The 25,627-nt window shown below is 36.1% G+C and overlaps 1 protein-coding gene across 1 annotated transcript in view; it reads right to left on the bottom strand.

Moving 5' to 3' along the window:
* LOC127868168 (myoglobin-like) overlaps positions 1-24,755 on the bottom strand; it is a 34,111-nt gene extending 9,356 nt beyond the window's left edge. Inside the window, exons 1-12 of the mRNA XM_052409802.1 lie at positions 24,633-24,755; positions 19,395-19,490; positions 14,748-14,867; positions 14,056-14,171; positions 13,810-13,909; positions 13,333-13,450; positions 13,125-13,176; positions 11,815-11,884; positions 7,697-7,772; positions 6,152-6,250; positions 4,629-4,725; positions 3,607-3,686 (exon numbers count right to left, since the gene is read on the bottom strand). Coding sequence (XP_052265762.1) covers positions 3,607-3,686; positions 4,629-4,725; positions 6,152-6,250; positions 7,697-7,772; positions 11,815-11,884; positions 13,125-13,176; positions 13,333-13,450; positions 13,810-13,909; positions 14,056-14,171; positions 14,748-14,867; positions 19,395-19,490; positions 24,633-24,707 — 1,099 coding nt within the window. The 5' untranslated portion in view covers positions 24,708-24,755. The remainder of the gene's footprint in view (positions 1-3,606; positions 3,687-4,628; positions 4,726-6,151; positions 6,251-7,696; positions 7,773-11,814; positions 11,885-13,124; positions 13,177-13,332; positions 13,451-13,809; positions 13,910-14,055; positions 14,172-14,747; positions 14,868-19,394; positions 19,491-24,632) is intronic.
* Positions 24,756-25,627: the final 872 nt, after the last annotated feature.

Raw genomic sequence — 25,627 nt, 5'->3', positions numbered from 1 at the left:
AATATATAAATAATCAAACATTAATACATCTCAATAATTACTGAAGATAATACATATACATGGTCGGATACCTACGACTAATTCATTCCGTTACTCTCCAGCATGCACAAGGTTTCTCTTCACAGTCAACACCTCGTCTGGATTTATCTTAAGTGTGAGAGACTGCTCACTGTCTACAATCCTCCCGAGACTAGACTGTGTAGAAAGGTACTGCTGAATATCAATGCTTGCCTGAAATATCATTGGACTCTGGACCTTGATTGAGGTCTCCTTCAGATATGACTCACACTCGTGAATCTTGTCCAAGCATTTCCTGCTGGCTATGAACTCAATGTCTTCCTTGCTTTTATCACAAAGATCCTGCACAGCTTCACTGAGATGTTTTAGTTCATCCTTCAGTCGACTGCAGTTGTCGACATCTTTCTTGAGAGAGGTTTGCAATGTGGTTCTTACTTCATCTAGTTCTTTCAAAGTTGTATTTTCCAGCCCATCCAAATCAGCATTTAATTTCTTACGCAGCTCTCTTATCTCTTGCAGTTTTTCCCTATATGATTCCTCCACGAAATTAATGCTGACCTCTTGTGTTCTCTTAAACTTACTTAGTTCAGCAAGAATTGTCTGAATTTTGTTAGACAACTTTTTCATATCCACTGACAAGCAGACTAATTCAGAAATTAGAGCCAAATTGGTACAATGTCTGAAATAGCAACATACATAATAACTATCCATTTTTAATTTGACATAAAAACATCTAGGTGAAATAAAACATACAAAAATGATAAAATTGATAATATTTCAATGCAGGTATTGGATGTACAAACATTTTGAGTCTAATTTAGTCTAAAGTAGTCCCCTGCTAGTTTAAGCCCCTAAAAGCCCTCAATTAAAAATTATACATTAAAAACAAACAAGGGCTGTTTGTAAAACATGCATGCCCCCCATATGGGCTGTCAGTTGTAGTAGCAGCCATTGTGTGAATACGTTTTTTCTGCACTGTGACCTTGACCTTTGACCTAGTGACCTGAAAATTAATAGGGGTCATCTGTGAGTCATGATCAATGTACCTATGAAGTTTCATGATCCTAGGCGTAAGCTTTCTTGAGTTATCATCCGGAAACTATTTAACTGTGTCAAGTCACTGTGACCTTGACCTTTGACCTAGTGACCTGAAAGTCAATAGTGGTAATCTGCAAGTCATGATCAATGTACCTATGAAGTTTCATGATCCTAGGCGAAAGCATTCTTGAGTTATCATCCGGAAACCATTTTTCAAAGTTGAGTCACTGTGACTTTGACCTTTGACCTAGTGATCTGAAAATCAACAGGGGTCATCTGCGAGTCATGATCAATGTTCCTATGAAGTGTCATGATCCTAGGCAAAAGCGTTCTTGAGTTATCATCCGAAAATCATTATACTATTTCGGGTCACCGTGACCTTGACCTTTGACCTTGTGACCTCAAAATCAATATGGGGTCATCTGCGAGTCATGATCAATCTACCTATGAAGTTTCATGATCCTAGGCATATGCGTTCTTGAATTATCATCCGAAAATCATTTTACTATTTCGGGTCACAGTGACCTTGACCTTTGACCTAGTGACCTCAAAATCAATAGTGGTCATCTGCGAGTCATGATCAATCTACCCATGAAGTTTCATGATCCTAGGCGTATGCGTTCTTGAGTTATCATCCGGAAACCATTTTACTATTTCGGGTCACCGTGACCTTGACCTTTGACCTAGTGACCTCAAAATCAATAGGGGTCATCTGCGAGTCATGATCAATCTACCCATGAAGTTTCATGATCCTAGGCGAAAGAGTTCTTGAATTATCATCCGGAAACCATTTTACTATTTCGGGTCACTGTGACCTTGACCTTTGACCTAGTGACCTCAAAATCAATAGGGGTCATCTGCAAGTCATGATCAATGTACCTGTGAAGTTTCATGATCCTAGGCCAAAGCGTTCTTGAGTTATCGTCTGACAACCACCTGGTGGACGGACCGACCGACATGAGCAAAGCAATATACCCCCTCTTCTTCGAAGGGGGGCATAAAAATGCCACATCATGTCATCTAGACTCCTAGCAAAAAAAATTGTTATCAAATATTAAAATTTTAACATTAATTTTTTTTAAATAACTCTTAAAATGCTTCAAACAACTAAACAACTTAACGACATGTATGAAACTGTTACATTATTTTATTATTAGATTGATGCAAGTGATATAAACCTTCTTTTTACATATTTGGTCGCTTTCAACTACCTATAGAGTGTCACCAACCTGTGATTCACTTAAACACAATCAGAGCAGCACAGCCGACTGTGGTTCTGGCAGAACATTTTCAGTTTCTCATGGTGGTGAACATCACATTTCAGTAGCAAATCCTCAATTGTCTTTGTTAAAGGCCATTTATTTGTTTCTCCTCTTCCATATGTTGAATGCTTTACAAACATTTGATCATGGTGATGAAGGCATTTTTTACAAAAACACTTCAAACATGTTTCACAAAAAATGTCAGCACATGTTTCAATACTTTTACTTTCACAAACAACACAGGAATAGTACTTCACAAAATCTGAACTTTCATTAACTGAATCTGCAGAAGTTGCCATTTTCAAAAGATATTGTGGACTGTCCTCTGATTAAAAAATTGTGATTTACCTCTTAGTTCGACTATTTTTATGAAATACAAGTGTTATCAAAACCAAAATGTGTTGCATGAAGACACACACAGTTTTAAATAAGTTTAAAAACAACAGTACTTTCCTTCAAACTGGTAATGGCAGAATTGTTGGCTGGTTAAGAAGAAAATCTACTTAAAAACATTTCCCAGTATAATGGTAAAACTCCCAAAGATCTCTGTAACAGCAAATAGCTTTAACAATAGCTTTCACAAGTCACATATTGTAGGCATTGTAACACCTGAAAGTGAGACGGGAAGTGATTCAATTCCCCAGCTTACATAACTTGCAAAGAAGAATGAGGCTATGTGTTTTCAATCGGTTAGGTGTACAATCAGTAATTTATTTTTCTTCTCAAGTAGGTCACTTACTCTTAAGTTTATATTCAATTCTCCTCATTGATATCTATACAACCATGAAATTTCCTGTTGAAATCTTGTATGATGTCTGAGATATAGCAGTAAAAACTTACATTTTATAAAAAAAAACAAAGGGCAATAATTCTTATTTAAGAATTTGTAGGGTTATGGTTCTTGTGCATGGCATTTCTCCTCGTTGATATCTGTACACCTATGAAGTAACATGTTGATATACTATTTAGTTTTTGAGATATAACCCTGAAAAGTTTGTGATAGACAGACGGACAGAATGACCGACGGAAAGACTGACGGACGGACAATGCCAATTCTAAAAAGAACTAATTAAGCAATGTTATTTCAAATGATGTTTTCTCATAGTTAGAAATCAAAAGTCTCAGAGCACGCCACATATTTGAGAGTATCAAATTAATGGCTTTAATAATATGGAAATAGTTCACTACACGAGCTTATTACAGGGTATGTGGACTGACAGACAGACTGACAGTTATTCCAATATACCCCACACAAACAATGGTTGTCACTTATACATAAACTACATACTTGATCCGCCAGTTCCGCGGGTAGCCAGTGCCTCATAGTCTTTGTTCCTCGTTTCCCTGTTCGCCATTAGCACAATGTATCTGAAGAATTTAGAAACATACTCAACATCAACAAACACTTGGAACCGAAGACTTTTCAAAGTGCTCTGGGCTCATTTTTTTTTGTTAAACTCCTGACGGACAACTTGAGGAATTTTTTCCATTAATATATTTCCTTTAATTACGTCTATTTTACGCCTCGGGATATCCATTTTAAATAACCTAATAAAGATTAAGATAAAATAAGATTTACCTATGGAGCTTTGTAAATACAAGCCAAAGGCAGATACTTTTAAGGAAAAAATAAAACTGTGATTAAAGAAAATTTCCAATCATTTCCTATCCAAATCTCATTGGTTTCCAGGAGTGTGGTTTTGCTTCCTTTCAGCTTATTTCCTCGCTTTTAATGCCACTTTTGCAAACAGTTCTTAAATAAGCTGGATCTTTTCCTTTGTAAATGAAGAATTAAGGTGAATCATGAAAGGGGTTTTATCATTTCCTTTCCAAAATTGGTTAAAAAATAACATCCTAGGTTTCAATAAACAAACATATACTGGCCTTTGAAGATTCTGGATATATGAGCATAATCGGAAGTAAAACATATATACAGGCTAAAAGCCTGGTAATGCTCAGAATTGAAACTCTCATAGTTTGTCAATTAAACACAGCTAGCAAGGGTAGTTTGAACTAACGCAAATATAGGCTCAGCGCACATATGAACTATAAAATGAAGCTGTGTCATCATCAGAATGCTCCAGTGAAACTGAAAATCAAACAGAAGAACATATTCTGCACAGAAATCTATTTTTACAGCAATAAAGGGGTAAAGTTGTGCCTATAAGCAATAATGTAAGTACAAAGCAACATGGAAATGTGGAGGAGATAAGAAGAAAGACATCCTTCATCATTATTGCTAGTCTGAAGGTGTAGAAGGAAAAACAAATGAAAAATTTAAAGACACTAGATGTACCCACAGTAACCTACTTGGTAACAATCTGCACATGGTAACTCCTGAAGTCAACAACAGACTCCAGACACTCGTTGTACGCTGCTGTTAGTTGTTGATCATGACTCTCGGCAACTGTAAGACGGCAAAAATAATTCTAGGAAACAACATCTCATCCTATGACATACAGTGAACACTGCTATTTTAAAAACCATTAATCACTGGTACCCCTTTGTCGAACTTTTTTTCTGGTCTTGATTTTTTCCTGCTACAACTAACTAAATTTTACTTTGTTAATTTTATTTTCCTTATTAAAATTAATCTCTTTTAAGAACCTAACTTTCCGTTCTAAAAACCTATCTCTCACATTAGCATCAGTGTTTATTTCAAAGTCGCACATTTGCATTCACTGCCAGCTTTTTCGTGCCTAATATTGTTTTCTATCTTACCAAATGCTGCTTGCCGTATTGATATATGACTTTACGAATTAAATGTTGTTTTTTTTGTACTGTTAATATGTACATACAAAAACAAATAATTGCTGAGTTTATTGATTTTTACAATTTCTATAATAGTATTTATGAACCTTCAAATCAATATACACATAATGATCTACTTATGACGCAATATAAAAACATACAGAATCCAACATAGAACATCGGTATTTCAAACTTTTTTATTTTGAATTGTTTAATAGTCCCAACAACTTCCATGAAGGCAGTGTTCAACAGTATCAAATATATATAACTTTCTATGCCATCCAAGGAATTCCATCTTTTCTCAACCATGAACCTTTTATAAATTGAAGCAGAAAAGTCAATATCTATAACAAAAATCCAACAGGTACAAATTCATGGTCTATCACAACAGAAACACAGAGGATAGTCTGGGGATATTTTCAAGTTGATACATTCCAGTCTTACCTTGACTTTTCAATGAAGGGAGACGGCTGTACACAAGAAATGCCGTCTCCTCATGGTTGTCATTTGTGATAAATTATCTTACACTATTACTATGAATGACAATGTCATAGTCAGAACTAGCTGTTTTAAGGCCAAATTTGATCTAACACTTCAAGTGAGACCTTGACCTTTGAGGTAGGCAGACAAGTTGTACATGTGACTTGTCATCTCATGATGGATGACATTTGTGCCAAGTTATTTCACAATCCATCCATATATGGAAAGAAATGGCTGAGACAGCAATTTTCAAGCTAATTTATTGCCTGATTTGACATTTTACCACTTATTATGCCCTTACCTTTGAAACCATGATTAAGAAAAGAAGTTGAACAGTTATGGGTTGAAAACTGAACTGATGGTCAAAAAGAAAAGCTATTTTTCAGTTAAATAGGACAAGTGAAGAAAAAGTGATAGGTATCTTTAATCTCAGCATAGTGACGATATGGACTACGCAATATGTTTTTGAGTATAAATGTTCATTTAAGCTACTGCAATGCATTCGCAAACGGGAATGTAGAATTTTAGACGCTGGATATAGATTTATTGCATAGCTCCCTTTCTGCTCAGGTGAGCTAAAAAATAAGCATATGAAGCATTACCTGCTAGTTTGACCTGGGAATGCTCCTCTATTGTTTCTATGAACTCTTTATGACCAGGTGGCATATAGTTCCTCATGTTCTCTAAGAAACTGCGAATTTCTGAAAGCAAACACTTCAATATTGCATACTGAGATGTAAAATTGAGTTTTGCTATGGGAAAACCGGGCTTGATGCACGTGCGTTTAGTGTTATTTCAGGTTAGCCTGTGCAATCCGCACAGGTTCATCGGGGACGATACTTAACTGGATTTTCGCTAAGAAGAGACTTCCTTTAAACAAAAAAGTCCATATAAGCGGAAAGTGTTGCTCCTGATTAGCATTAGTGAACTGCACAGACTAATCTGGGATAACACTTTATGCACGTGCTTTAAGCCCCATTTTCCCAGAGAAGGGCTCAAATGCAAATTAAAATGTAAATGCAAACATTAAATGTGTTTGCCATGAAAACACATATTTTGTTAGAATTTAAACAAGAGCACCGCATAACAGGTGCCAACGCTGGGCTGCGAAAGCTTGTCAGATTTATTTATTTTTTTTAGAGGTCACGGTGACCTTGACCTTTGACCTAGTGACCCAAAATTGGTTGTGGCGTGTAGAACTCGTCAAAGTGCATATACATATGAAGTTTCAAAGATGTAGGTGGAAGCTCTTTGAGTTTAGAGCAAATGTAAAGGTTTATGTTAAAGTTTTATATAAGAGGTTACAGTGACCTTGACCTTTGACCTAGTGACCCAAAAATGGGTGTGGCGTGTAGAACTCATCAAGGTGCATATACATAGGAAGTTTCAAAGTTGTAGGTGGAAGCACTTTGATTTTAGAGCCTATGTCAAAGTTTTATATTAGAGGTCACAGTGACCTTGACCTTTGACCTAGTGACCCAAAAATGGGTGTGGCGTGTAGAACTCATCAAGGTGCATCTACATATGAAGTTTCAAAGTTGTAGGTGGAAGCACTTAGATTTTAGAGCCAATGTTAAGGTTTTAGCGCGACGCCTACGGCGGACGGAGGACGGCTGACGGCTGACGACGAGCTGGCTATGACAATACCTCGGGTTTTCTCCGAAAACAGCCGAGCTAATAAACCAGCTAAAAGTTTGAAGGAAAGCTAAAATATGCCCAGCCATGACTTTCGACCTAATGTGACCTTGACCTTGGCCTTGAGGAGTCATGACAACCTCATGCCTTCTGCAAATTGCCTCAATTAAATAAACATTTTGACACAAGTATTATGAAAATCTCTTATAGGACACACAAGATATACAACATAATAAAATACAGATTCAAACACTCTAACTTGTAAGTTTAACCTTGACTTTTGTTCCAATGATTGCACACGTCTTAGTGTGCAAAACATTTGAGCTAATTATAATGAAACTCTTTTAACAGAGATACTGGGGATATTGAGCGGATATAAAGACTGAGGCTCCAGCATTTAAACTTCAAGATAGACCTTGAGCTGGTGTGACAGACCCAAAATGTTATGGAGAGACAGACGAACAAATGGACAACAGAGTCTTACTCCAACACTGACATGACTATGCACTCACCAGGCCCATGTCTGACCCCCAGAACGGCATCAATGCACTGTAGGGTGGAGCTTTGGGCTGCACTTCCCCCTGTCATCTGAAAATATCATAGCAACCATGATATACCAGCATATAAGATGCATGTCATGGACAATCCTTATTATATGTATTTGTGTAGAGCATTGTCCAGCAAGAGACTGATGAGTCAGCAAAGCCTAATCCAGGCAAAACTTTCTGCATAGAGAGAGCATTTATGGTTCGAATTTGTTTGCTTATTTGCTAAGTTAGATTTTTCACGGCTTTCAACAATATTTCAGTCAAAAGCGGTCAGTAAACAAACTGACATTTTTCTTGGATTAGCTGGTTTACGAGTATCAAGTGCAGCTACTTATGCCAGTACTTGACAACTGCCCTAACTGAATCAGAGGAAGGGGAAGCATTGTCATAGAAAGCATTTCATTACCAATCTACACACAGGTTTTGTAGCCAGGTTGGGAATCAAACACAGAATTAATGGATATATAGTTCAGTGCTCTACCAACAAACCTCACTGCCCAGTTGTGAAATTTTCTTTAGACAGAAAAGATCATCAAATGGGAAAGTGTCATCCTCGACTGCATGGCATTATTTGAGATTCTACAAGTTCCATTTGTATGAAGCCATGATTTCCACGACAAGGCCTAGTAATAACTATTTAAACTTGTTTGAAGTGTTAATTTTTTTTTACATCTAGGTGACTTAAATGTAGGAGCATTCTTCCATTGGACAATTAAGTATTTTTACTTCATAATGCAATATAAACATCTCAAAATCAGTATATTGCATGATTATGAAAAAGACTTCAACACTAAAAAGCTGAATCAAAAGCTATAGACCTTGAGCTGCATTATGACCCTGCCCCCCCCCCAGGGGGGGTTTTCTTAACCCTCTAGGTATATGGCATTCCCTGGCAAAAGTTTGCAAAATTCTGATGGGGTTTACAGAGTTATGGGACTTTGAAATGCATACCCCTTATTTTGCCTTTTTACTCTTTTCAATTTGCAATACTGCTGCTATTTATTCTTTTAAAGCAATATTGTTGCTTAATAACTGCTGCACAAACATATTCTATTGAATTTAGACATTGTGAATGACAAATCTACCTTCATAGTGTATCTTTGATACACACAAATTGTAAATATCAACAATTTTGACAAAAGAGTTACGTCCCTTTGTTTGGATCAGTTCATTTGATTGAATTTCTACAGATGAAACCAAAGTTTTGACTTTCAAAATGTCAGGAAATAGTAAACGGAATTTATTTCTTTATTATTTGATCAGTTTTGGTAAATCAGAAATACATCTTAATGTATTTTTCAAAAATGAGTTATAATTTAGCCGAAATATGATGTTCTGTCAACTGTTATGTTTTCATACTGCAGGATTTGTACGGCAAGGAATGCAAGTAAATTAATCACACCTCAGGCTCTGTTGATAAATGTGCTCAATTGGCTCTATATATTTGTTCCAAGGGTTATTATTATGTTAACATTTATATAGCTCTCTCTATTTATAATATATTGAAGAAAATGTCATAGCTGTGTCTCCTTGAAATAATACAGACTGCACATTCCAGAGCAATTTTCATTTGAACTTAAACTGTAAATAAGAGAGGAACAAAATAATATGTGCAAAAGTAAACACCGTTTTATTTTGACAATATTGTGAGTCTTTTGCGGAATTATTAAAATAAAATACTTGTTTGAAAATAAACAATAACATAATTAAAAAGTTGTTTTCTATATATAATTTATCTTGCAAGTAAATTATATACAGTCAGAAGAGTAATTCTACTAGAACTAAAGAAATCCTTGCTACATGTACTATTTAATTCTTTATACGGCTTTCAATTAAGAAAATGTTCAATGAAATGAATCTATGTTTATATTGGAATAGTGGAAAAGTTTTCTTTCACACGATTCTAACAAAACACAGCTTCTAAAATTACTATTGGAACAATGAAGCACTGATAAATATGCAGAAAAACTTAAGGATCGCCAAATGCAGTATGTTCTTGGTGAACAATACTGTCTGCTTACAAGATATGACGGAATGATAACTGAGGTACTTCCAGACCAATCTTTGTTTTTCGTCTCAAGAGGAAGCAGATACAAATATTATTTTGCACTCCATGCACATAACAGAATTTAAACCTGACACCAAAACCATAATTGTGAGATCACCCGATACAGATGTATAAGTGCTTCTTATTAGGTATTGGAGACAAATTGGATGTTCAATCCTATTTGACATGGAAACTGGAAACAAACGAAGACTCATCGACATAGAAAAGAAATTTAAAAGCAAAGGGAAACGTGTTTTATTCACTGTTACACGCAATTCACAGCTTTACTGGTTGCAATACTGTGAGCGCATTTGTGAGAAGGGGAAAAGTAGGTCCAGTAAAGCTTCTCAAGAAAAATACAGACTTAATGCGTACCTTTGCCAAGTTTGTTGAAAGACATGAGTGTACATGTAGTGATGACTTGTTAGTGGAAATAGAGTATTTTGTATGTTATATGTATGGAAAGCAAAATTACTCAAATGTAAATAAGCTCCGGTCTGAAACTTTCTGTAAGAGAAGTGAGATCAAAGGTAATACTCTGAACTCATGCGGCACTATTGACTTAAGTTTGCTACCTCAATGTAAATCAACACTTAACATCCGCATTAGACCTGCTAATTACCAAACATATATTTGGTTACACGCCAATGAAAGATATCCCTGCATGCCGGATGTTAAAAATAGTGGCTGGAAACTTGGTGAAAACAGAATCAAAATTATTAATATGTGGACTCATATAGTGACATTTTCCCCAGTGAGCTAGTGGACATGCTCTGTACAAAGTTGCAATGGGATAAAACCAATCAGGATGAGGATGGAAATGATGATTGTACTGAAATTGACAATTTGCATGATGAAGTGTTTGCTGATCAGTGATATAACTCCTGTGTCCTAACTATGAAAATGAAAATAAAAAGGCAAATCGTTAGTTACACTTTGATTTGAAAGTATAAAATAATAATAATTATTATTATTATGATGGTTATTGCTTTTACAACAACAAGAGCACCGCATACATGTAGCGGGTGCCAACGCTCGGCTGTGGGTTCAGTTTTGTAGGTGGAAGCACTTTGATTTAAGAGGCTATGGTAAAGTTTTATATTAGAGGTCACGGTGACCTTGACCTTTGACCTAGTGACCCAAAATTGGGTGTGGAACGTAGAGCTCATCAAGGTGCATGTACATGTACATATGAAGTTTCAAAGTTGTAGGTGGAAGCAATTTGATTTTAGAGCCAATTTTAAGTTTTTAGCATGATGCGGGCGGGCGACGCCAGACGGGGAGCTGGCTATGTCAATACCTCACGTTTTCTCCAAAAACAGCCGAGCTAATAATAATAATCATCATAATAATAATAGTAACTATATTCAAGATGATACAATTATCAGCTTATAAAAATTATTCTAAATTGGGTATTAATCGGTCTATTATTTGCCTGAGAGATGAATGTATGCTATCCCTTTATCATCATTATTATTATCATCACTATTATTGTTATTATTATTATCATGATTAATAATTGTTACATTAATTATTGCTATTATTTTTCCAAGCTTGTTGGCATATTGTTTGATAGAATAATGTGATTATGATCTGAAATAATATGTTTGACACACAATAAGTATGTAAATGGAACATGTATGTGAATCATATAAATATGTGCAAAAATATATATGTGTCACATATATTTTAATAGAAAATATAATTAAATAAACATAGGAGGAATGCTTTAAATGATTACAATCTTTTCTTTATTAAGAAATGTTAAAATAAGTTGTTTTCTTACAAAGTTTGCATTTTGTATTTAAGGTAATCTAAAAAAAAATAGTACAAAACGTTTTACACTCATGTATTTTAAAGTTAAATTTCTCCGTAACGCCCCACTAGCCAATTGCAAACAAAATGTCATGAGACTCAGGGGATATAGAAGATTAAAAAACATATGGTCTACAAAATTCCCCCAGGGGGGGAGCAAAAGTGTTCTTGGCTCACGGCCTACTGTATAAACTGAGAAAACTTTCAGCTCACACTGTACCTGTAATGGTTCATCACTTATCCCAGTATACACAACACCGTCGGGGAGTGGGGACCCATCTCCGCCCCAGCTGTAACAAGCACTTGAAATCAGCCCATAACTACTATGAAACTATCAGTATTGTACAAATGTATCTGATTAGATATATGGTTTTGAATTTGACATTTTGTGTGTACAATCTATGAAGAATGATGCAATTTCTCATTATGATGATGGTGGTGGTGGTGATGATGATTATTATTATGATGATCATCATGATAATGATCGTGACAATGATGATCATGATCATGATAATGGTGATGATAGTGGTGGTGGTGATGACGACTTTGATGTTATTTTATAAATTGACCGTGACTGCCTGATTGTAACTGACAAGTTTAGAATCACGACATTTGAAATGAATTTTATGTTACCAAAATATTATTATTCATTTTAAGAGGATACAATGTTTACTCACTTTAAACATCATTTTATGTGTTATATGTGTACCGTAATAACTCTAAGTTTTCGGACACCCCCTTTTTTAGCAAAAATAATTATTTTTCATGACTCTAAATTTTCGGACACACGATTTTTCGTCTATTATTTATGTCTCTAAGTTTACGGACAAAATATTTTACAGCGCTATTTTACCAAATTTCGGTCCTGTTTTCGATATCTAATGACACTTCAATCATGGGGTTTTACAACCAGATTAACATCATAAAACATGGAAGGTGCATGCCTGAGGGCAACGGACCATTACATTGCGTTATTGGGTAAATAACCTTGTAAACCGGTATTAAACAATGGTTTCGCCCGATAGCAGAAGCGTTATGACACTTACCAGGGGCAGTACCGATTAACAGTTCAATTATCTACCGCAATGGTCCTACCCCTTCGAAGTAAAATACCTGTGACAAATACTAAACGCTTTAAAGTGTGATGCACCCTATTGCAAGTTTTACGAACAATGGAAGGTGTTAGAAAACAACTACCGGTATCTGAAATGAACAAACAAAGAATCCATAGTTTGCTTTTTGCGTTAATTACAGGTTCATACTAGCGAGTATCGGCACGTCACATTCTCTTTGAACATGTTGGTCAAAGTACAACCTTGTAGTAACTTTCTGTCAAATAAATTAAGCATTTAAAATTATTTAAAATGCAGTGCAAATATATATAACTGTAATTTATACTATACGGCATGGTATTTTACATTTTTCGTATCTATGTTTTCGGACACAAAAAAATTAATTAATTTTAAGTGTCCGAAAACATAGAGTAATTACGGTACATTTTATAATCAATAATGTACAGTTGAAACATACCCACTTAGAAATGGCCGCAGCACATCGTAAAAGGTCTCAGCTGACAGCTTTTCTAAATTAAAAATAACATACTAACTCCATGCTTGTCAAAGTAAATGGATGTATATAAATTAAAACAACAAATTCAATTAATTGGCTCAATATAATTTTTCCAATATTTTTTTTTTCAAATATCCAGAATCTAAAATACTAGTATACTTGAACCAACCATGCATTTTGTTGAATGCCTTTTTCATTTCCTGAACAGTGTGTTTGATGTTTTGCAAATCAATTACCAGGGCATCAACATTTCTATTTTGAGCATGTGTAAGCGCTTGCATCAGGGCCTGTAAAATTTAGAGCAGCTGTTTTCAATAATTATTTGTATGTACAAGTTTTGTTTAAACGATTCTGCATTTAACAGTGAAAAGCGATACTTTCAACATTTAAAAAGCTTGTACCCTCCTAAAAGTAACATGCTTTTCAAGATGATAACAGCAGAACAGATGGAACAACTATGTCAGTATTTTTACAAAGTAAATTAATTACTTATATTTTCTTTAAATTGTGAACAATTTATTTTTAACAAATATTGAAATAATTTCTATAGTAATTTGCAAAAAAACCTGGCATTCTAAATGAGTATCGTTTCTCATTAATTATAATAGATAAAAGCATATTAATAGATCAATTTCTGCCTACAAACCTTCAAACCCTTCGCAAAAGCCAACTCAACTTGTGCTGTGACGGTTACAAACCACTCTGCATGATCACCACCCGGCAGATTGTAGAGACTATGTAGCACACTGCAAGCAAACCTTACAACTGATTTGGAACACCTTGAAAGGCATCACAATAATATTTATAATTTATCTACTAAGTTGGAAAAAAATGCTCTCAATTATTAACCCAATTGAGCTAAATAGAAATGCATTCAAGCTAGCAGACATACCCTTGATCATCCACAGTCCAGTTGGCGAGCACCAGACTTGGGTGACACAACACTGGCTGTATCCCCAGTAACATGGACACCCCGTGCCAGGGAACCGCTAGACAGACCGGCAGCACCTATATGTTTAGTATCGCAGATGCTAAGACAAAGATGCTAACAGCTCACAGATTTTAATAAGCATTAATGTCATCAGGCTTTCATGGTTCACTGCTTAACTAGATTTTATTATCAATTACAGTGTTTTCAACCATTTTTGTGTTTATTTTTGAAAAAGGAATTACTTAGGCATAACATTAAAAGAGATCTTCTTTTAAATAAGTCAATGGCCCTACACCTTTTTGAAGCCTTTGATGTGTTAAGTGAAGATACTTAAAATACTTACACCATTGGAAGTAAAACTAGGATGGCTATGAAATAAGCAAAAACTGCACAGATATACACAAGGAATTGGCTTGTGTTACAAACATGTAAGTCGCCCTGACATAGTGGATATGGTGCCCGCCTGGCAACTATGTGGTCACAAGTTTGATCCACATTGTATGAGAAATCTTTAGAAATCCCTAAATACAAATAGTACTGGTTCTACCAAGGAAATGAACTCGAGAATATCTTAATAAATGCCAGGCTTTCAATGCAATTGAGCTTAAATTAATAGGTTAACACTAAACATACAACCAACATAAACAACAGACCTTTGCTGCCCCACTATCCCCTTCCTGCCAGATATATCCCGAGGCGATGATGGACAGCTGAAGGTGAGCCAACCTGAGTTCACGGTACCCTTGGAGTCTATGATGGTCAAACAAGGACATCTGGAATGCAATATCGTTGAGCCTTGCTCTGGGAAAACAGGGTCAAATGCATGAGCGTAGTGTTGTCCCAGATAAGACTGTGCAAAAAAGTCCGCACATGTTAATCAGTGACAACATTTTAAACTTTCATTTTATTTTTCGTTTAAAGATAGTCTCTCCTTAGCAAAGTTCCAGTTTAGCGGGGAGAATTGTGCAGTCTGCACAGGCTATTGTTGGATAACAGTTAATGAACATGCACTTAACTCCACTCTCCCTGAGTAACGCTCTATTCATGATACTATTGGAGTCTATGGTAATCTAGCAAGGACATCTGTTTATGATACTATTGGAGTCTATTGTAATCTAGCAGGGTCATCTATTCCCGATACTATTGGAGTCTATGGTAATCTAGCAAGGACATCTGTTTATGATACTATTGGAGTCTATTGTAATCTAGCAAGGTCATCTAATCCTGATACTATTGGAGTCTATTGTAATCTAGCAAGGTCATCTATTCATGACACTATTGGAGTCTATGGTAATCTAGCAAGGTCATCTGTTCATGATACTATTGGAGTCTATGGTAATCTAGCAAGGTCATCTGTTCATGATACCCTTCGAGTCTATGGTAATCTAGCAAGGTCATCTGCTCATGATACTATTGGAGTCTATGGTAATCTAGCAAGGTCATCTGTTCATGATACTATTGGAGTCTATGGTTATCTAGCAAGGTCATCTGCTCATGATACTAAAGGAGTCTATGGTAATCTAGCAAGGTCATCTGTTCGTGATACTATTGGAGTCTATGGTAATCTAGCAAGGACATCTGTTTATGATACTATTGGAGTCTTTTGTAATCTAGCAAGGTCATCTATTCCTGATACTATTGGAGTCTATGGCTATCTAGCAAGGTCATCTGTTCATGATACTATTGGAGTCTATGGTAATCTAGCAATGTCATCTGTTCATGACACTATTGGAGTCTATGGTAATCTAGCAAGGTCATCTGTTCATGATACTATTCGAGTCTATGGTAATCTAGCAAGGTCATCTGTTCATGATACCCTTGGAGTCTATGATAATCTAGCAAGGTCATCTGTTCATGATACAAATGGAGTCTATTGTAATCTAGCAAGGTCATCTATTCCTGGTACTATTGAAGTCTATGGTTATCTAGCAAGATCATCTGTTTATGATGCTATTGGAGTCTATGGTAATCTAGCAAGGTCATCTGTTCATGATACTATTGGAGTCTATGGTAATCTAGCAAGGTCATCTGTTCATGATACTATAGGAGTCTATGGTAATCTAGCAAGGTCATCTGTTCATGATACTATTGGAGTCTATGGTAATCTAGCAAGGTCATCTATTCATGATACTATTGGAGTCTATGGCTATCTAGCAAGGTCATATGTTCATGATACTATTGGAGTCTATGGTAATCTAGCAAGGACATCTGTTAATGATACTATTGGAGTCTATTGTAATCTAGCAAGGTCATCTATTCCTGGTACTATTGGAGTCTATTGTAATCTAGCAAGGTCATCTATTCCTGATACTATTGGAGTCTATTGTAATCTAGCAAGGTCATCTATTCCTGATACTATTGGAGTCTATGGTAATCTAGCAAGGTCATCTGTTCATGATACTATTGGAGTCTATGGTAATCTAGCAAGGACATCTGTTTATGATACTATTGGAGTCTATTGTAATCTAGCAAGGTCATCTATTCCTGATACTATTAGAGTCTATTGTAATCTAGCAAGGTCATCTATTCCTGATACTATTGGAGTCTATGGTAATCTAGCAAGGTCATCTGTTCATGATACTATTGTAGTCTATGGTAATCTAGCAAGGTCATCTGTTCATGATACCCTTTGATTCTATGGTAATCTAGCAAGGTCATCTGCTCAGGATACTATTGGAGTTTATGGTAATCTAGCAAGGTCATCTGTTCATGATACTATTGGAGTCTATGTTAATCTAGCAAGGTCATCTGCTCGTGATATTAAAGGAGTCTATGGTAATCTAGCAAGGTCACCTGTTCGTGATACTATTGGAGTCTATGGTAATCTAGCAAGGTCATCTGTTCATGATACTATTGGAGTCTATGGTAATCTAGCAAGGTCATCTGTTCATGATACCCTTGGAGTCCATGGTAATCTAGCAAGGTCATCTGTTCATGATACTATTGGAGTCTATGGTAATCTAGCAAGATCATCTGTTCATGATACTATTGGAGTCTGTGGTAATCTAGCAAGGTCATCTGTTCATGATACTATTGGAGTCTATGGTAATCTAGCAAGGTCATCTGTTTGTGATACTATTGGAGTCTATGGTAATCTAGCAAGGTCATCTGTTCATGATACTATTGGATTCTATGGTAATCCAGCAAGGTCATCTATTCATGATACTATTGGAGTCTATTGTAATCTAGCAAGGTCATTTGTTCATGATACTATTGGAGTCTATGGTATTCCAGCAAGGTCATCTATTCATGATACTATTGGAGTCTATGGTAATCTAGCAAGATCATCTGTTCATGATACTATTGGAGTCTATGGTAATCTAGCAAGGTAATCTGTTCATGATACTATTGGAGTCTATGGTAATCTAGCAAGGTCATCTGTTTATGATGCTATTGGTGTCTATGGTAATCTAGCAAGGTCATCTGCTCATGATACTAAAGGAGTCTATGGTAATCTAGCAAGGTCATCTGTTCATGATACTGTTAGAGTCTATGATAATCTAGCAAGGTCATCTGTTCATGATACTATTGGAGTCTATGGTAATCTAGCAAGGCCATCTGTTCATGATACTATTGGAGTCTATGGTAATCTAGCAAGGTCATCTGTTCATGATACTATTGGAGTCTATGGTAATCTAGCAAGGTCATCTGTTCATGATACTATTAAAGTCTAAGGTAATCAAGCAAGGTCATCTGTTCATGATACTATTGGAGTCTATGGTAATTAAGCAAAGTCATCTGTTCATGATAACCTTCGAGTCTATGGTAATCTAGCAAGGTCATCTGTTCATGATACTATTGGAGTCTATGGTAATCTAGCAAGGTCATCTGTTCATGATACCCTTGGAGTCTATGGTAATCTAGCAAGGTCATCTATTCATGATACCCTTGGAGTCTATGGTAATATAGCAAGGTCATCTGTTCATGATACTATTGGAGTCTATTGTAATCTAGCAAGGTCATCAATTCATGATACTATTAGAGTCTATTGTAATCTAGCAAGGTCATCTATTCATGATACGTTTGGAATCTATGGTAATCTAGCAAGGTCATCTGTTCATGATACTATTGTAGTCTATGGTAATCTAGCAAGGACATCTGTTTATGATACTATTAGAGTCTATTGTAATCTAGCAAGGTCATCTATTCCTGATACTATTGGAGTCTATTGTAATGTAACAAGGTCGTCTATTCCTGATACTATTGGAGTCTATGGTAATCTAGCAAGGTCATCTGTTCATGATACTATTGGAGTCTATGGTAATCTAGCAAGGTCATCTGTTCATGATACCCTTCGATTCTATGGTAATCTAGCAAGGTCATCTGCTCATGATACTATTGGAGTCTATGGTAATCTAGCAAGGTCATCTGTTCATGATACCCTTGGAGTCTATGGTATTCCAGCAAGGTCATCTGTAGTGCAATATAATAAATCTTGTGTTCATATGATATTGTGTTGTTGTTGTTTTTTAACCAGCACGGAAAAATGGGCTTTATGCATGTGCAGGCTGCACAGGCTAATCAGGAATGACACTTTACACCTAAACTGGAATTTAGTTCAAAAGAGACTTGTTCTCAGTTTGGCAAAATAAAAAATAAAAATTTAAAACAATACATGCATAACAGTAAAACAAGCAAATTAACTGTCCTGACTAATAAAGACGTTTCAAAATATATGCTGTTTTATTGAAAATCACCAATTGAAATCAGAAAAATGAAAAAGCACTTGTAACCCTGGTTATTCATTGAAAGGTTAGCAACACTGTGTGTATAACAGATTTAGTGTTTATAAGTATGCATCCAATTTCAAGATCATGCATGGTGTTGTAGAAACACATAAACATTTGCTTCAAACCCAAAAGCAGGCACAGTTTTGTATTTTATCTTTTTTGTTTGTATTATAATTATTTAAACGTACGGTATTCTTAGTATTGCAGTAAAATCCTTTTTTGTATATTTTTAAGTCACCTTAATAGTGTTGTATTAAAAAGTGCATACTCAAAAAAATAATTGAACTCAAACTGTCAATCAATGAAACTTTTTATTCAGCTAAGTATTTTACCCACTTCATGCAAAAATGAGTCTTAAACAAATGCAGCCAATGTAGCCCCAGAGCAAAACAGTCATGCAGTCAGGTTGGAAGCTTCATTGTCTGCTATAAAGTCATGCAATGTTTTGCAGTCTCATTAGCAGAAATGTCCTGGATAAGCCAAGACTGGTCTCCCCTTGCCAGGAATGGCATAATACCCATTTTCGCATGATTAGACCCATTAAGTCAAATTTGATGGTTCATAACTGACCTTGTCAACTGCACCCCTCAGAGTTTTCTGTTGTACTAGCTCTGCCATGTTTCGAGCCAGTGTATTCCATTCACTGAAATAATCTGGTAGAACTTTCTAAAAACAAATAAAAAATATCATACTAACCATACAACATGATAATAATTGATGTATATTTATAAGTTTGATTTTAGCAGCATACAATGCTTCATATACCTTATTTTACATAGAAATGTTCATGTTTACACATTACAAAAAAAGTTGATACAAAAATGACAACTTTGAAATACTGCTCAACCATTATTATTAATTGAGCCTTTCTCTGAGAAAACTGGGCATAATGCATGTGCGTAAAGTGTTGTCCCAGATTAGCCTGTGCAGTCCATACAGGCTAATCAGGGACGACACTTTCCGCTTTTATGACCTTTCTTGTTTATATGAAATTTCTTCTTAGCAAAAATCCAATTAAGGCGGAAAGTGTCGTTCCTGATTAGCCTGTGCGGACTGCACAGGCTAATCTGGGACAACACTTTACGCACATGCATTATGCCCAGTTTTCTTAGAACATGACTCCATTACTTAATTTTTTTATGTGCGGGTAGACAGATAAACTAATTAAGATACTGACCAAAATTATTCCAAATAGAACCATTTTTACCCAGGGCTTTTTGGGCTGACTTTATAGAACTTTAAATTATTGGGTCATATTTCCAATTTGAAGAAGTTTTTCTCAATTCCAGTAAAATAATCCCAGTAGATGGTTTGACTTTTTGATGGTTTGTGTTAGACTGAGATGATTGGTCTTGAAGTAAGAGGTGTGAGTTGTAATATACATTTACTGATGTTTATTTTTTTTTATTTACTGTTATTAGTAAGTTTAATAAGAAATAGTTCAACAATTATAAATAAAACAATTAGTTTTTCCAATTCCAAGTAAATTGACACTTAACTTTCCAAAAATTACGACACAAAACCTTGAAACCAAATTACTGTTGGCATGAAAGAAAAAAAACATTAAAATCCGACACAATCAACACAAACATAGATATTGCATTGTTTCCACAATGCAGATAATACACTACTAAAAGGTATCTGGACATAGATGACTATGAAACATTCTTCATATGTCTAAGGCATATTTTGACAAAGCCCAGACATTACCTCACAGGGCTTGACATTAAAGGAAGTCTGATTGTTTGTCTGGAGTTTTTGCTGGTCTGGCTGGACACAGGGAAATCTTAAAGGCCTTTGTTTTGTTTAGTACCGATAAACTAATAAGATAACTACTAAGATCAAGTGTAAAACAAAAACAGTTATTTGGCTGGAATATCCTTCCAAAACATGGTTGATGTTCAAAATATAAAGCACCAGGTATTCTGCCACTGTAACTTACACACTGTTCTTCACCATAATGCCCCATTTTAATAAAAAGGGAGATAAATAATATAATTTAATTAAAAATACTGTTGTGGTTATTTAACAATGTCAATCTTGCTTGTGTTTTCTATAATTCACATTTGTTCTGAAGTTCTTGTCAGTTTTGTTTGTATATAAATAAGCAGTAAAATCACTGAAACCTTACATACTAGAGCATCAAGTTTCATTTTAAATTCAGGACAAGTATTTTTTGGTCAGGACAAGCACAAGTTTAGAAAGCTGGTCAAACTATACTGTGCATTTAAAGTGACTTGTTCACTGTTTTGTAAATTGCAAATATTGAAAGAACAAGAGATGTGTTTGTCAGAAACACAATGCCCCCTACTGCTCCGCTTTGATTCATTAAAAAAAATTCTCATTTGGCAGGTACCAATAATTATCTCCCTTTAAAGCTTTTTACTTCCCTTGGATTTGTTTTTTTTTACATTTGACCTTGAAGGATGACATTGACCTTGACCTTTCACCACTCAAAATGTGCAGCCCCATGAGATACACATGCATGCCAAATATCAAGTTGCTATCTTCAATATTGCAAAAGTTATGGCCAATGTTAAAGTTTTCGGACGGAATCACCGACTAACAGACAGACTAAAAGTTCAACTGCTATATGCCACCCTACCGGGGGCATAAAAATGTATCAGATATGGAAATTTTTGTTGTAGTTATTTGCGAGCAAACAATAATTCTGAACGTTTTACATGCTAAAAAATGTCCTGGACCATAATATGAATATTTTGACAATTTAAAAACATAACAAAGAGATGTGTTTGTCAGAAACACAATGCCCCCTAATGCCCCGCTTTTTTTGTTGTTGACCTTTGACCTTGAAGGATGATCTTGACCTTTCACCACTCAAAATGTGCAGCTCCATGAGATAAACATGCATGCCAAATATAAAGTTGCTATGTTCAATATTTCAAAAGTTTTTGCAAAACTTTACTGTAAGGTTTAAGTTTTGGTACAGAATGACTGAATGATGGAGTAACAGACAGACAGACAGACGGACGGACGGACCTTTGACCTAGTGACCAGAAAATCAATAGGGGTCATCTGCCAGTTGTGATCAATGTTCCTATGAAGTTTCATGATCCTAGGCGTAAGCATTCTTGAGTCATCATCCAGAAACCATTTTACTGTTTTGAGTCACTGTGACCTTGACATTTGACCTAGTGACCTGAAAATCAATAGGGGTCATCTGCTAGTCATGATCGATGTACCTATGAAGTTTCATGATCCTAGGCGTAAGCTTTTGTGAGTTATCATCCGGAAACCATTTAACTGTTTCGAGTCACAGTGACCTTGACCTTTAACCTAGTGACCTGAAAATCAATAGGGGTCATCTGCCAGTCATGATCAATGTACCTATGAAGTTTCATGATCCTAGGCGTAAGTATTGTTGAGTTATCATCCGGAAACCATTTTTATATTTTGAGTCACTGTGACCTTGACCTTTGACCTAGTGACCTGAAAATCAATAGGGGTCGTCTGCGAGTCATGATCAATGTGCCTATGAAGTTTCATGATCCTAGACCTAAGCATTCTTGAGTTATCATCCGGAAACCATTTAACTATTTCGAGTCAGTGTGACCTTGATCTTTGACCTAGTGACCTGAAAATCAATAGGGGTCATCTGCCAATTATGATCAATGAACCTACGAAGTTACATGATTCTAGGCCTAAACGTTCTTGAGTTATCATCCAGAAACCATCTGGTGGACGGACCGACCGACAGACCTACCGACATGTGCAAAACAATATACCCCCTCTTCTTCGAAGGGGGGCATAAAAATTATAGCTGCACAGATGTCCCATTGGTTTTAGTACCTTTAGTCCAAATGCCATTGGTTTGAGCCCTGGTAATCATAACTTTCTTTTCTTTCAAACTCTTGAATTTTATTCTTGTTATCCCCACGCTTTTTGAAAAAAGGGTGGGGATATTGTGGTTATCTCCGCCGTCCGTCCGTCTGTCTGTCTGTCCGTCCGTCCTGGCCACTATCTCCTCCTACACTAAAAACACTAGAACCTTGAAACTTACACACATGGTAGCTATGAGCATATGTGCGACCCTGCACTATTTGGAATTTTGATCTGACCCCTGGGTCAAAAGTTATAGCGGTTGGGGTGGGGCCGCGTCAGAAATTATCACTCATTTTTTTTAGGTTATTTTACATTTACTTCTTTATTTCTACACCGATTCACTTCAAATTGATACTGGACCTCTCTTATGACAATACGGTCAATCTCAACCATGCATGGCCCCATTCCCAACCCTGGGGCGCCCCGCCCACATAGGCCACACCCACCAAAAATTTCCATTTACTATAATTTTTTCATTTCTACACGGATTCACTTCAAATTGATACTGAACTTTTGTTATGACATTAGGGTCAATCTCAACTATGCATGGCCCCAATCCCAACCCTGGGGCGCCCGCCCACATAGGCCACACCCACCAAAAAATTCCATTTACTATAATTTTTTCATTTCTACAAGGATTCACTTCAAATTGATACTGAACTTCTCTTATGACATTAGGGTCAATCTCAACTATGCATGGCCCCATAACCAACCCTGGGGCCCCGCCCACATAGACCACACCCACCCAAAATTGCCTTTACTATAATTTCTTCATTTCTACACCGATTCACTTCAAATTGATATTGAACTTCTCTTATGACAATACAGTCAATCTCAACTATGCATGGCCCCATTACCAACCCTGAGGCCCCGCCAACATAGACCACACCCGCCCAAAATTGCCTTTTACTATAATTTCTTCATTTCTACACCGATTCACTTCAAATTGATACTGAACTTCTCTTATGACAATACGGTCAATCTCAACTATGCATGGCACAATTACCAACCCTGGGGCGCCCTGCCCACATATGTCACACCCACCCAAAATCGCCTTTTACTATAACTTCTTCATTTCTACACCAATTCACTTCTAATTGATGATGAACTTCTCTTATGACAATACGGTCAATCTCAGCTATGCATGGCCCCATTACCAACCCTGGGGCACACCTAGGTCAAACATTCGGCGTGGGGATACGCGTCGGCCTCTGCCGCGCCATTTCTAGTTTTATACTTGAGCTTTTTAGCTCTGAAATTTACATTTATAAATTGAAGCTTTTTATTTAATAATGAATAATTGCAAAACATGTAAAAATCTGTGAACAAGTCCCTTTAAAACTAAACATCAAAGCCTGCAGCATTAATTATATCATTAACTTGTGTGAAACCTTAAAAAGACCTTTTCCATGATTAATAAATTGATGATTATCAAAATAAATCTTATAAATCAATAAATTACGTTTAAACGAGCCAAGTAACACTCCTGACAAAGATTTTTTTTTTAAATATTGGTTCAATTGACACTAATCATCATTGTAAATCTGTAAAATAATGAAGTGTTTGTCATCAATTCCTTGATAATTGGGAATATAAGTCAAATAATAACATAGTGTCTTGTTTTCGCCTGGCAGTTGTAAAGCCTGCACGGCCCAGTGCCAGTGATAGCACTCTTGTCAAGATTCCAGAGGTCCCGGGTTCGAATCCCAACCTTGGCAATATTTTTTATTTAACTTCTTTTCCTGCTTTTGTTATAAATTTAGACTTTAAAAACTTTATATATTTTTAAGTTAACTTATATTACGGGATTGTTGAATAAGTACAAAATTATGTAACCATGTCCCTTTATTAAATTTAACTTAACAAAACGATCGTGTTTTTTTCGAAGTCTGTGTGGTGCGAACTCAATTCGACTGAGGTGTTTATTTTCTATAACCAAATAAATAATTCTGAAATCTAACAAACCAATGGTTTGATGAGCATGAATCCATATTCTTCAGAAACTTGAAATGCATTCAAATCTAAAGGAAAAATGTCCATCCTTCAAACTGAAAGTAAAAAGTCATTCTTCAAAACAAACTGTTCCCGTACTTTCTCTTTAAAAACGTATAAAATGCGGATACAAGTTTTACCACGTATCGTCTAGGTCAGCAGCTGGATAGAGCACGTCGCGACCGGGGCGAGAGTCACCCCCAGATGATTTTCTTGAAGACTTCTTCGTCGGATAGGGGGACTTCTGAAGGCGGCTTTGCTAATCCAGCGTGAACCGTCATCATTCGAGCCGGACGTCCTTTCTACTGCATGGTTCGCTGCCTCCCAGAACCCGGAGATCGGTGTTCCCCAAGCGGAATATCCGTAGGGGATGAGGAAACAGTGGTTAAGGGTTGGCCATTGTAATCGCCAGGAGTGGGACGGGGCTTCGCTGTCTCCCAGAACTCGAAGATCGGGGTTCAAATCAAATCAAATCAAATAAATTTTATTTTGAGTCGGCAAGACAATAACAAATAACATAAGCTGTGAAGCTTTTGAACCGACTATACAACAAATGTAAACAGTAAAACAAGAGTAAAGAAGCTAGTTAAAAGAAAGACAATTACTTGGGTATTAAAATACAAATACATAATCATAAGAAATACAAATACACAAACAGTCGATACAATTTAAGGCATACAACACCAATTAATCTACAGTAGACATATTCCTTACTTTCCTGCTGGTGTTGCACTAGGAGGGGCAATTTAAGTCATGATATTATCATCATCGTGGCACGCACGGGGTAAAATATGTTTAAAACAAACAAATCAATGTAAGGATGTAGATTAGCTGGACCAGCAGCAGAGTCAGTGCAAGAAATTATTTAAAATGACCAGGTAGTAATAAAGCATCGATGGAAACCAGAAGCAATATAAAGCAAAATTAATCGTACATTTGCAACCACAAATAAAACAATATGAGAGTTT

The sequence above is a fragment of the Dreissena polymorpha genome, chromosome 2 (assembly GCF_020536995.1).
Source record: "Dreissena polymorpha isolate Duluth1 chromosome 2, UMN_Dpol_1.0, whole genome shotgun sequence".
Taxonomy (NCBI): domain Eukaryota; kingdom Metazoa; phylum Mollusca; class Bivalvia; order Myida; family Dreissenidae; genus Dreissena; species Dreissena polymorpha.
This window is presented reverse-complemented; position numbering and strand designations above follow the sequence as displayed.